The sequence below is a fragment of the Paramisgurnus dabryanus genome, chromosome 8 (assembly GCF_030506205.2).
Source record: "Paramisgurnus dabryanus chromosome 8, PD_genome_1.1, whole genome shotgun sequence".
Lineage (NCBI taxonomy): Eukaryota > Metazoa > Chordata > Actinopteri > Cypriniformes > Cobitidae > Paramisgurnus > Paramisgurnus dabryanus.
Window position 1 is genome coordinate 7,299,434 of NC_133344.1, and position 14,691 is coordinate 7,314,124.

Here is a 14,691-nt window from a genome sequence, read left to right on the forward strand (position 1 = left end):
TCACTAAACTTGGCACATTGCATTCTGGGATTGATACATTTATAATTGCGCTACAAATCATTTAGTTTTTGTTTACATAGTATATGTGGGTGTGCTGTGTATAATAATTATGTATAAATACACACACATACACACACACATACAATTAAGAAACATTTGCATATGTATATACATGTTTATATTTATATACAATTTACATTATATATAAATACTTAATATATAAATATTTTTTTTCTTAAAATTATACATGTATGTGTGTGTATTTATATATATGCATAACACAGCACACACACATATATTATGTAAACAAAAACTTTTATTCTGCAAACGATTAGTCGCGACCAATTGTGAGGCAACACTAATTCATAAAGGATGCATGCCTTAGATTTTGTTTAAAATGAGGATCTTATAAGATTCATGTTTTCTCTCTTTGTGTGTGTTTATCTGTACAGGTAAATCAGCAGTTGATTCAGTTTTAGAGGTGGTCGCATATGAAGCTCGTCGTCTGTTCAGGGACCGACTGGTGACGTCTAAGGACCAGAACGTGTTTGATAACATCCTGTCATCTGTCATCAGGGGCGATTGGAGCTCTGATGCCCTTGACAACATGACAGGTAACACCCACAGGCACTTTTTGTTACTTTGTGTTACTTAGGTTGCTTATGATTGTTGATGTATTACAGATACGTACTTTGTTACGTGGGCCACATCTCATGAGGGGCGCGCCCCTGGTCAATCCCTCCCACCTCACGGCAAACCGCTCGGATGTCTCAACGCCAATGACCTCAGTGAGATCATACACAAGGTCAGACAGAAAAGTGCTAAAATCACAGTTTGCACGCTATGTAGTTATAATATAAAGGCAGAATGTCAACGCTGTGTTATGTTATGTCTGGTCAGGGAATCGTTCTGTACGGTCGTGAGAACCGGGAGTTGGACATTCTGCTGTTTCCTGAGGTCCTCGACTACATGTCTCGTATTAATCGTGTTCTGAGCTCTCCGGGCGGCTCGCTGCTGTTGGCAGGTCGTAGTGGTGTCGGGCGGCGCACGGCCACATCTGTAGTCAGCCACATGCATGGAGCGACTCTCTTTACTCCCAAAATCTCTCGCTCTTACTCACTGAAACACTTCAAATCTGATCTCAAAACTGTGAGTAGCTGTCTGATTATAATCAGTAAGTGCTTTTTAAACCAGGCTTTCAGTAAATCTTTCTCTGCATGTGTATAGGTGATGCAGTTGGCTGCAGTGGATGGACAGCAGGTTGTTTTGTTGTTGGAAGATCATCAGTTCGTTCATCCCTCCTTCCTGGAAATGGTCAACAGTCTGTTGTCCTCAGGTCAGTTCAAAACGATCAACAAAAACAGTACAACAAGTTTTCTCAGAATAAGAAAGTAGGATATTCAATCAGGGTTATATCACAGTCCTGTTTAAAGGGGATATAGTGTGAAAATCTCACTTTGACTTTTTCCATGTTAAAGTGCTATAATTGAGTCCCCAGTGCTTTTATCATCCTATAAAATGTGAAAAGATCAACCCAGTAAATTAGTTTTTGTGAACCATTCTCTGCAAGCTTGCAAAATAATAGGTAATTGAAATCTGGCTCCCCTTGTGATGTCAGAAGGGGATCTTATTATAATAATACCGCCCTTTAATCTGCACTATCCAACCACAGCACTGACATTTAGTGCAGAGAGAGAGAAAGAGAGAGAGAAATTAACAGCTCAATTGAGTTTTAATTTCAATAAATTACCATTATGGTGATCAGTGTTTGCATTTCATCAGCTCATTTGCATTTAAAGGGACACACCCAGAAACATTAAAGTTTTGCTTACACCTACAAAGAGGCAATTTTAACATGCTATAATAAATTATCTATATGGTATTTTGAGCTAAATTTTACATACATACCTTGGGGAAACTAAAGATTTATTTTACATCTTAAAAAAAAGTCTTTGATAAACATGTATTCGTGTGTTTGTGTGTTGTAGGTGAAGTTCCAGGTTTGTACTCCACAGAAGAACTGGAACCTCTTCTGTCATCGCTGAAAGATCAGGCGTCACAGGACAGCTTCACAGCTCCTATTTTGAACTATTTCTCTCATCGTAAGTACACACTACAGGTCTTCTTGGGTTCATAGAAATTTACCCGACACGAATTGACCCGAATAACTTTTTACCCAAACTCAAGGTGCTTAAATAATATATTATTTTTAAAAGAAATATGATAGACAATAGGGCTGGGACGATTCACTAATCTGCCGATTTAATATTACAATTCTGTGGCTATTGTAATTCGTTGTTTCAATTTTTGTGATTTTTGTTTGCCTAATAAAGACTAGACAATTGAAAATACTTGATCAAAATAAGAGACTCATATTAAAGGTGACATACAGATGTGGCCTTTAAAAACGCGCGTTTCTGAGAGCAGAATGCCGCGGAGACTTCCGAAATTCTGCGAGATCCCGCAGAAGGGGAGTTCGGTGGGGGACGCAGGAAATATAAAAACCTGTAGAGGGCAGGCGTGTTTCATGTAGGCCATACTGACGACAATGTGTGTGCTCGACTTCATGCTTAGCGTATACTGTATGATATTGAAGTAACATGACACGGATTATCAATGTTTAGGCGATAGACTTTGATGTCATACAAATGCATGCTTTTTGGCAAACATTTTGTTGGCGAAGTTTTCTTTTGCCAGTTACATAAACAGTCACATATTCTTCATAAAAATCCGACTCTAACGCGCATCATTTGTCTTATTTTTTCCGTGTACTTACAGTAGAAGAGACGTGATGTATGATAATCGAGTCTTATGACAAAATAATTCGCGAAGACCTTTGAAGAGACCGAGCGCATTTACGCAATATCATTAACTAGTTTATCTAATTTTACATTTAGTTCATTTTTGCATCTGAACGTTTTAATAGCTTTAACATGGTTGTGTTGCACCTTTCTGCATTACTGAACAGTAGGCTACTTTTTATATTATCATGTTTCCCTTTACATGGTATGAAACACGATAAAAAGTATGCAATGGTGTTTAATACATTTCACTGAGAATTTGTATAATATGTTATACTTTTGTACTAAGGAAATAAAATCATATTGTGAGTGTAAATATTCATAAATTGGAGGAGTTTCTGAGGTGTTTGTCATCGGCAAAATGTGCAGTTTCTTTGTTGCTGATTAAAAACCGTTGGCTATGTGATTGTTTAAAATTGACATTTTTTCTACTTATTATTAATTTATTTTTTGCCTACATTTACTCAAATAATATCAATGTGAAAATATAAATAATTCATACTTCAAGTTAGGCGTAAAACTTACACATTTTTGATGTCAAATAGAAATAATAATAATTTGAAATATGCAATTATTACAGTTTAAAAAACTTAAATATATTACTCTGACCTTTTTAAATATATTGACTAAAATAATCTGTAAATGTAATACTTATATTATTAAGGCGTATACATCAAATAATATATGTACATTTTACACAAAATATCTGTTCTATTTTAAGTAATTTATTTTCCAACTAAAAAAATCGCATAACTGCATTAAGAGATTTTATTAAGTTACTTTAATCATTTATTTTAGAGATATTTACAAAGCCACTGAATCATTTTTAACAGTGTGTACATTATGACCTTACGGTAGACTATTATTAAATGCATATAAATAAAAATATGTAAAACTAAATAAAAAATATATCATACACGGACTGTATGTAAGCATACGTTTTCTTGTTCGGTGCACGCGGGTTTAAATGCCGTTTTTCTAAAGAAGAATTTTAAAACTTTATTGGTGGTAGTTGAGAAGAATTCCTTTTTCCATTTCTAAATCATTTTGAGCGCAATATAAATATATCATATTTTTATTCTTATTATATAAGAATACGCAATTTTTACAACATTTTTAACATATGGAAAATATACGTTAAGCATGTTGTGTGAATTTCCTAATTACAAGCTTTTGATGAAATTGCACCAAAACTAAACGTGCATAAAAACATAAAAAAGTAATTTAAATAAGCGAAAAATCTTTTTTATGAGCTCAAAAAGTTGAATATAATGTGCATGCTGAAAATTGCCCATCTCTAAAGGAGAATATTCATCTTTAAAGTTGAAGAAACAAAAAAGTACTGACAAGCATTCTCAAATATAGCCTATATATTCTGCAAGCACTCAGTTGAGAAGAATTCCTTTTTCCATTTCTAAATCATTTTGAGCGCAATATAAATGTATCATATTGTTATTCTTATTATATAAGAATACGCAATTTTAACAACATTTTTAACATATAGAAAATATACGTTAAGCGTGTTGTGTGTATTTCCTAATTATAAGCTTTTGATGAAATTGCACCAAAACTAAACGTGCATAAAAACATAAAAAAAAATCATTTAAATAAGCGAAAAATCTTTTTTATGAGCTCAAAATGTTGAATATAATGTGCTATTGCTGAAAATTGCCCATCTCTAAAGAAGAATATTCATCTTTAAAGTTAAAGAAACAAAAAAGTACTGATAAGCATTCTCAAATATGTATATTCTGCAAGCACTCATTTATCCATAATGATGTAATTTATTTTTTAATAACATATTGTCGCTGTCGGGCAAAGATACTCTCTGGACACCAAGACCATGTCTATGGGTTCAAGAATAACAAAATATTGGCCATTTGAAACTCGAAAGTCATCACTTTATTTTGTCCCATTGTTTTCCATTTTGCGGGTGATAAAACTCCTGTGCACGTCGTTCAAATTCATTGAAATTTTGTTCACTTGTAGTTTAGCAAGTATGTATAATACGCAAGTATGTGTATTTTTACACTGCACATCGTCTGAGGAAATCCGAAGTTGCGTCGAGGGGAACCAAGCTGACAGCCGCGACAGCAGAGATTGTCACGTAGTACCTACAAAAGGGTACCTGCAGCGATATCATTCTGGCTTGGTGGGATGTCAGCCAGCGAGAGTCCTCTGATTCTGGCCTTGTTCTTTTACTCCTCAGAGTCTAAAACCAGGAGGGCATATTAAGTATTCATTGTATTTTCATTTTAACAGAGCAGCAATGGTTGCGCGTTTCACACACCTCTCCAAACCACGTTGTTAACACTATGCTTGTTCGACTTCATGCGGCGCCACAAGAACCGACAGCCGGATGACGTCAGAGTACCGCGAGAATGATTCAAGAAATCATATTTCGCCTCGCTCTCGCGATACTGTGACGTCTTCCGGCTGTCGATTCTCGGGGCGCCGCATGAAGTCGAACAAGCCTATTGACAGCAGCAAAAGCTACGCATGCGCTTTTAACTTGTAAAACTCAAAGGTGTATGGGTAATGTAGTCTCTGCTCTCGGTGGGACGAATTAGGTAGCTTGCATTGTGAAGGGCGCTTTGAAAAGCGGCAGCGCAGCCAAAGGATTAAATTAAGCCTCTGATTTAAACAGATGTGCAAATGAGCGTTCTGGTACGCTAGAAGTACGTTCTGGGCGCAGGGAGAGGTGGTGGTACGCAAGAGCTATATTTGGAAGTGGCGGTACTGAGTACTGGCGCCTACCGGCCCACATTAAAGCACTGGCGGTAGCAAAGGTAGACGGCCCTTTGAAAAGCAAAAGAAAGCTGATAAAAATGAGAAACCCACACTGAAATAAATTGGAGTAGGATTTAGGCTACTTAACAAAATCTAAACATTTTTCACTCAGAAAAGGCTAGTAAATATAAACAAAATTATCAGCAGCTTTAACTTTATTACTTTTTTAATTTTAATTCACTCTTTGTTTCAGCGATGTTTATAAATATACTATATTTTTGCATTTTGATTACAAACTGTTCTACACTGAAAAGAAACTAATGTAATCTTCATGATTTAATCACGTAAAACACAAGTCTAAACACAAGCACCACTTTTCTGAATGATGATAATCACAAACATCCCAGAGTTTGAAAAAACCAATTGTTTGTAAACATATTTAATGCTAACTACTTAAAAATTCAGAAAATATTTTTTACAGTGTATAAATAAAAAGACATGAAGGAAGTTAATTCCAAAATGTAATTAATTGTACATGGTTTAGCTGCTTGTTTTAGCAGCTACCAGTGACACAGAGTCAAGAAATTAAAAACCACCCACCCCTAGGTCTGCCAATTCTTTGCCAACCCCCAATGCTAATCGATCACCTCATCATCAGGGAATCAAAAGAAAACCGGTTTATCCAGTTTTCACCATCGCGTTGGTTTTAATTTCAACCCTTGCAGTTTCTTTGTTAAAATGCAATTTAAGCAAATAGGCCTAATACATACGCTGTATGTTATTTTAAATGAATGTTTATAACTTATAAAATTAAGTGGATATCAGGTAACTTAATTTGACATATGTTGATATAACCTAGGCTCTTTTTGTTATGAAACATGTTCAATGGTTACAGTGCCTCATGGTGGGGTTGAACCCCTGGTTCAGTTTACCCCATCTGGTTCACTTTGCCCCACAGCCACCGTTTTGGAAAACTGCCTAGCTTAGTAATTCAGGCTAATCTTTAGCTAAATCATTCACATGGTTTTATACATTAGCCTATCACCAATATGTATGGTATAAATATTTAGACCTGGATAAATCTACTTTGACATAACAGCCATTATACCTGGTATGTATACATTTTACTTTGATAGGATAAAAACTGTTTTTTTTTTTTTTTTTTTAAATCATACTTTAATCATAACTCTTTAATTTGTCCTTCTCTTTAACATAGCCAAATATAAATTATGGTTGCTACCTGTATTTGTGGTCACACGGCTACAAATCTGTATGGTTGCCTAGATAAAGGGGGTGGGTCAACTTACCCACTGGCTCACTTTGCCCCACTCTCCCCTACTTGGTATTGAGAAACGGGCATTGTTTATCGAAGCCGGAGCGCGAGCTACAAACTACAGAGCGAGTGCGCGGGTGCACAATGGTGAAAGAGCAACACACGATGTAAATAACTAAACCAGTGCTCGCAGTACAGACACTTTATATTTTAGCGTACTGCGTACCTTCACTTTCTTTTGCGTGCCACCACTTCTCATGTTGCTGGTACTTTGCCTTAAAGAGTCAAAGGGCGTTTCTATGTGGCGCTGCGCAGACAGTTCGGCAACTAAGACATCAAAGTACCGCGAGAGCAAGTCGAAATGTTACAAATGGTCCGACTTTACCTTTGCTCTCGCGGTACTCTGATGTCATACGCCGACCAGTCAGCGCCGCACCATTTAAAGTCGAACACACAAAGCGTCAAGGCAGGGCCGCTGGAAGTCATTTTGAACAGGGGGTGCTGTGAATTTTTTTAACCAAAAAACCTATGAGCCTATAGGCCTATTTAAAATACATTTTAAAAATAAATACATTGAGATTTACTACTTTATTGTCATATACACTTCAGGGCACACAGCCAGGGTCTGAAACACACAGACATCATCAGTTCTCAGATGAATATGCGCTATTAACCAGAAGCAAAAATACTTATCCCAGGGGGAATTACTTTCGTTACAATTTACATACAACATATAATATTATAACAACATATAATATTAATTAAACTTCACAGTTTTCAATGTCCATGCGGACGAACATATTTTACTTTCGTTTTTAAGTTAAGATCACACGTCGATTAACAGATGTAAAATATTCTCACATTAACATACCTAGTATATTTTTATATAGATCTTTTTTTACTAAATAGTACTATTACTGTCTTTTTTAAACATATAAATAATTCATAATTTGAACAAAAATAATAATGGGTTTAGTTCTGATATTGTATACTTTTATAAAGAAAAACATGGTGTATAATTACATTTTTAGAATAGGCTTTATATAAGGTTTGTACTGTAAAAATACTTTATTTGTTACAAACAAAAGATAAAGAATTTACAAACGTGTGGAGAGCCATTTCAGCACTTGGACAGCGAAATGTTTTTTTTTAAAGCATTACTTAAAATGTTTTCTCATCTCACCATATCTACAGGTGCAGAGTCATTATATACAATAAATCCGTTGGGTAGCATTTAAAAAAAAACATTTAAAAGTAGATGCATTTGTTTAAAGCAAAGCATTTATTTACTTAGCTACAGATGAAGCAGCTCTTTGCGCCTTCTAACGTCTCATAATTGGTCATCATTTATGTCCAAGAGACTCAATAATAATCTGTTACATTTTAATCCTTTAATTTTTCATATTAAAAAGCGTTTTTGTGCTGCTGCGCATCCATGTAATAAACAAACCCGCGTTGTCATTCCGTTAATACGCATATTATCAACGCGCTCTTTACTCGAACAGAAAAAACTCGCCTCGCGAATTGCGCCGGTTGTATAATAGAGATTCCAAAGTCTCTCATGAGCTAGAGGACTAATATCCAGGGAGTTCAGTATTTCTGTGTGGGCATGCATCAGGGAAAGGTGTGTGAGTCTTTTCTGGGTCATGGTGCTGCATACCAATGTCTTCAAAAGATGCAAGGCGGAGAAAGTGCGCTCGGATGAGGCCACGGATAGGCACAGTAATGAAATTAAAATCCAAAATACACGTAATAACCTACGTGTGTCAAAAATAATTTCCTAAAATATTCATAAGTAATATATCAATTGTGCAAAGTATTTTAACCTAAAAAAAATATATATTTCTCGCCTTCCCGCGACCATGCGTCAAGGTCTGGAGGAAAATGATACCTGCCCGGATCCCACGCACGCATCTGCAGTTATATAGCTACATTTTACAAAACCAGTATTCATTAGATTTTAAGAACTTTTTTGCCACTTTTAAAACTAAATAAAAAAGATATCATATGCCGAATAATAAGCATGTAAGCATATGTTTTCTTGTTCGCTCCACGCAACACGGGTTTAAACGCCGTTTTTTTCTAAAGAATAATGTTTAAACTTTATTGGTGGTGGTTGAGAATAATTGATATTGCAGAATAATGTATATTGCATTTTAGCGCAATATAAATGTATCATATTGTTATTCTTAAATTAAAGAATACTAATATATTTTTTACAACATTTTTAACTTTAAAACATACATATAAATATGCTTTGTACAATAGCGTTGCTTCTGACAACAATTTTCTGTAATAAATCAGTAAATGAATCACAAAATGTGTTGAAAGTGGCGAATAAAATGCTTGTCAATTCAAACAAAGGTGTATAAAACCGCTTTAATTAACAATAACTAAACTGTGCTCTTTTGCATACCTCTACTTTTCTCATGTCTTTCTTTATACCACCTTTATCTTTTTAAAATCTTGCCACTTTTAGAAATAATTTGTTTGCATTTTTTGTATACTGCACACTTTATTTGCATCAACTATACCCATAATAACATTTTCTACGTTTTTCTTTCAATAAGGAAATCTGTTTATTGTTATGAATAACGGCTGAAAGGATTAAAAAAAATCATAACACTGACTGCCTATATGCGCAAGAAAGGTATTATTAAAGTTTTAAATATGTAAAACTAAATAAAGATATCATATGCCCACTGTACAGTATGTAAGCATAGGCCCATGTTTTCTTGTTCGCTCTGCGTGGGTTTAAACGCTATTTTTCTAAAGAATATTTTTTTAACTTTATTGGTGGTGGTTGAGAAGAATTCCTCTGTCCATATGTATATCATTTTAGCGCAATATACATGTGTCATATTATTGTTCTTAATATATTAAGAACAATAATACTAATATATTTTTACAACATTTTTAACTTTAAAACATGTATTTTTATACCACATGAATCTCTTTAAAATATTAATACTTTTAGAAAAACGGACATAATTATTAATATTATAAACAAACAATGAAACGGTGTCAAAATTCGACAACACAAATAATTAAGATATTCATTGTAAATAGAGTTAAGGGTATTAGGCTCACACTAAATTCTTTGTTGCACTTAGTATAAATGCCCATTGCACGTACAGTCATCTTAATATATGTATGCGCTGTTATGCTGGCAAGAAGGGGTTGACGTCACTTTGCTGTTTTAATAGAAATATTAAATATTCAGCAATGCCCTTATTAACTTCTGGAAACAACCGCAATGACAACGCATATAAAAATGTAGTTTTTTATGCGCCACCTGGTGGATTTTCTGTGAAGCGAAACACATTAAGGGAAAAGGGAAAGTAGCCCCCCCGAAAACACTTGCAGAATTCTGCGTGACTCCGCGAGACGATTTGGCGAATGCCGCGGGAGAAAACGCGCGTTTTTAAAGGCCACATCTGTAGAATGATTGTACGGGGTATTTATCCTTGTTCTGTGATGTGACATGTAGACAATTTTTGTTTTGTTTGGGTCTGTAATGCCTTAGAAGCTTCCTAAAAACCTCTCTCAGATAGCTCTATTAGGGTGGGGGATTTTAAACAAGTGGTTTTGCACCTATTTGGCTCCCCCTACTGGCTTAACTTGCAATCTCATTAATGATTGGCTGACTTTGCTGCCACTCAAAAAATGTAGCCAATTATTTTAAAGTTGAGGGGCAGTGAGATGCCTGTGATGTCATAAGCATCAGTTTTTCAGATTGGGTCGTTTTCTGGCTGACGTTTCTAAAAGAGGAATTTCTATGAGACTGAGATGTTTAGCACTTTTTGTATGTTCGTGAATGCGGGTAGACTACCATTATTCAACAAAGACAAGGTAAAAATGGTTTTTCATTCTCTGGTTTTTCAAAGATGCATCTTTCTAAATTTTTAATACTGTCTTTATCATGTGAAAGTGCCGAAATAAATCTGGAAGAGGTTTTCTCCGCTGTCTCTGCCGTGGTTTTCTTTTTCTCACTCCAGCTTGAAACGGATAACGTTATGACATAACATTAACGTTATCTATTACAGACAACAACAAATGCGTTTTGCCCTAAAGTCTCCCCAACACCTCTTTGGAAAAGTAAAATAATTAAATTTAAATTATATATAAAAATAGTTTAAAACGAATCGCGATAGTTTGCTGAATCGATTTCTTTCTTTTGAAAATAATAAACCCGAGAAAATTAGACCCTTATTAAAATTCGATCCGACCCAGTGGCAATTTTTTTAACCTTACGACCCAAATGTACACGGCACTGACGTGTGTGCAATCTGCAGTCCCGCACACATCAGTCAGACAGAAAGAACCCCAGTGGCCTCGCAACCAATTTTGGCCCACTGCTCCATTTATTTAACTTTGTTATCTGAAGACGACACCAAGGTTACCACTAAAATGTGCATCTAAAATTGATTGACAGATCTGGCTCAATAAAAAATTTACCTACTGGCAGCCACACAGAGGAGGGGTTGAAAAGGATTTGATGCACACAAGCAAGATAGTTCAAATCTTTTAGGGGTTCGTTTGGCAAAAACACATTCATTTTAAATTACAGAGAGCCGATGCCGCTATTATAATACCCGACCTGTATCCGAGCCACACGTGAAACTTTTCTCAGACCTCGGGTTTTCGGATCTTAGTGTACCTGTGAAGACCTCTAGTACACACACAGCAAATTTTTGGGGACAGTATGAACTTCTGTGGTAATGAGTGTTAAAGATACTGTGTGATTTCTCTTTGTGTGCAGGCGTTCAGCAGAACCTTCATGTGGTGTTGATCATGGACTGCACAAATGAACACTTCACCATTAACTGTGAAAGTAACCCCGCCGTCTATAGGAAGTGCTCTGTCCAGTGGATGGAGGGCTGGTCAGACAGCAGCATGAGAAAGGTAAAGAAAGTTTTAAAGTGATGTCATTTCCTGCTCTGCCTGTGACCCATTTCTCAAACAGAAAGTTAATCGAATATTTATGCGGAGGTTTGCCGCTTACAGTCGAGGGAGGAGTTGAAGATGGAGCCGCCAAGTTGGACACCTGCTGCTTGCCGTAGAAATTTAGCAACCAGAAACCCTTTATATTGAATATTTTAGTTGCTGTTTATACTTTGGGAAAAGTATATTCGAGCTGTTCGAATTCGAATTCGAATTGCTCTTGCAGTACTTTAATGCCATACGTCACAGTCACATGCTGTCAGCGCATGCACCAGCCAGTCACTGATTAGTCTGTGTAGCGCTGCATGAAGTCAAACACACCTAATCTCATTGGTCATGTGACTTTTCTGTAGATCCCAGAGATGTTGTTGTCGAGGATAGGAGAAGATGAGAAGAATGGAGAAAGAAAGAAGAAGAAAACTTTGCACGCAGACCTCTATCGCTCCTTCCTGATGATCCACGAGTCATGTCGGGAATTCGGAGCGACACCCAGTCAATATCTGAGCTTTCTACAGGTCTACCAATCCATCTATAGCTCGAAACGCAAAGAGCTGACCAAGAAACAACAACATTTACAGGTAAACATCTTCATTGCTCTATTTACAGCTTATCAAGTTGTGTTAAAGTGTTCAATAGGTAAAGCAATCTCCTGATTCAAAATCCTAGGAAATATACAGAGGGATAAATCTTCACAGTTGTTTGTCAAGTGTATCTAATTTGATCATGTAACCACAGGCAGGCGTGGCCAAGCTAAATGAAGCGAAAGCATTGGTGGATGAGCTGAAGAGGCGGGCGGCTGAACAGAGCAGCTTACTGAAGACCAAACAGGCCGAGGCCGACGCAGCCCTGCAGGAAATCACCCTGTCAATGCAGGTCTGTGTTTGGGATGTGTGTGTATGTGTAAGCATACATGTTGTGCGAATGCCTCGAATCTACAAGCGTGAATGCCGCGAATCTACAAGCACGAATCTACAAGCACTAATGCCGCGAATCTACAAGCGCGAATGCCGCAAATCAACAAACGTGAATGCCGCGAATCAAAAAGCGCGAATGGCGGGAATCAACAAGTGCGAATGCCGCGAATCTACAAGTGCGAATGCCGCGAATCTACAAGCGCGAATCTACAAGCGCAAATGGCGCGAATCTTCAAGCACGAATGCCGCGATCTACAAGCGCGAATGCCGCAAATCTTCAAACGTGAATGCCGCGAATCTACAAGCGCGAATGGCGCGAATCTACAAGTGCGAATGCCTCGAATCTACAAGTGCGAATGCCGCAAATCTACAAGCGCGAATCTACAAGCGCAAATGGCGCGAATCTTCAAGCACGAATGCCGCGATCTACAAGCGCGAATGCCGCAAATCTTCAAACGTGAATGCCGCGAATCTACAAGCGCGAATGGCGCGAATCAACAAGCGTGAATGCCGTGAATCAACAAGCGCAAATGGCGCGATCAACAAGCGCGAATGGCGCGAATCAACAAGCGCGAATCTACAAGCGCGAATGGCGCGAATCTACAAACGCGAATGATGCAAATCTACAAGCGCGAATCTACAAGCGTGAATCTACAAGCGCGAATGCCGCGAATCTACAAGCGCGAATGCCGCGAGACTACAAGCTTCTTGAGACTACAAGCTAGCTACAGCTGGCAAATTGAGCGTATTCCCGTTTGAATCTACTGCGCAAATCTCACGCGCGAATGCTGCTAATCTATAAGCACGAATGCCACAAATCTACAAGCGCGAATGCCGCAAGACTACAAGCTTCTTGAGACTACAAGCTAGCTACAGCTGTCAAATTGAGCGTATTCTTGTCTGAATCTCACACGCAAATTTCAAGCGCGAATTCCGCAAATCTATAAGCGCGAATGCAGCGAATCTACAAGCACGAATGCCGCGAGACTACAAGCTTCTTGAGACTACAAGGTAGCTACAGCTGGCAAAATGAGCGTATTTGTGTTTGAATCTCATGCGTAAATCTCACGCACGAATGCTGCAAATCTACAAGCGCGAATGCCACAAATCTACAAACGCGAATGCCACGAGACTACAAGCTTCTTGAGACTACAAGCTAGCTACAGCTGTCAAATTGAGCGTATTCGTGTTTGAATCTCATGCGTAAATCTCACGCGCGAATGCTGCTAATCTACAAGCGTGAATGCCACAAATCTACAAGCGCAAATCTACAAGCGCGAATGCCGCGAATCTACAAGCGTGAATGCCGCAAATCTACAAGCACGAATGCCGCGAGACTACAATCTTCTTGAGACTACAAGCTAGCTACAGCTGGCAAATGCAAATTGAGCATATTCGTGTTTGAATCTCATGCGCAAATCTCACGCGCGAATGCTGCGAATCTACAAGCGCGAATGCCGCAAATCTACAAGTGCCAATGCCGCAAGACTACAAGCTTCTTGAGACTACAAGCTAGCTACAGCTGGCAAATTGAGCATATTCGTGTTTGAATCTCATGCGCAAATCTCACGCGCAAATGCTGCGAATCTACAAGCACGAATGCTGCAAATCTACAAGCGCGAATGCCGCGAGACTATAAGCTTATTGAGACTACAAGCTAGCTACAGCTGGCAAATGCAAATTGAGCATATTCGTGTTTGAATCTCATGCGCAAATCTCACGCGCGAATGCTGCGAATCTACAAGCGCGAATGCCGCAAATCTACAAGTGCCAATGCCGCGAGACTACAAGCTTCTTGAGACTACAAGCTAGCTACAGCTGGCAAATTGAGCGTATTCGTGTTTGAATCTCATGCGCAAATCTCACGCGTGAATGCTGCGAATCTACAAGCGCGAATGCCACAAATCTACAAACGCGAATGCCACGAGACTACAAGCTTCTTGAGACTACAAGGTAGCTACAGCTGTCAAATTGAGCATATTCTTGTCTGAATCTCACACGCAAATTTCAAGTGCGAATGCCACGAATC

General features: G+C 37.7%; 1 protein-coding gene across 1 annotated transcript in view; it reads left to right on the forward strand.

Moving 5' to 3' along the window:
- Nucleotides 1-14,691, forward strand: part of dync2h1 (dynein cytoplasmic 2 heavy chain 1) — a 120,196-nt gene that overhangs the window by 44,176 nt on the left and 61,329 nt on the right. The window contains exons 48-55 of the mRNA XM_065280400.2: nt 453-614; nt 684-805; nt 901-1,149; nt 1,228-1,336; nt 1,989-2,102; nt 11,567-11,709; nt 12,102-12,326; nt 12,484-12,621. Of these exons, the coding sequence (XP_065136472.1) occupies nt 453-614; nt 684-805; nt 901-1,149; nt 1,228-1,336; nt 1,989-2,102; nt 11,567-11,709; nt 12,102-12,326; nt 12,484-12,621 (1,262 nt within the window). The remainder of the gene's footprint in view (nt 1-452; nt 615-683; nt 806-900; nt 1,150-1,227; nt 1,337-1,988; nt 2,103-11,566; nt 11,710-12,101; nt 12,327-12,483; nt 12,622-14,691) is intronic.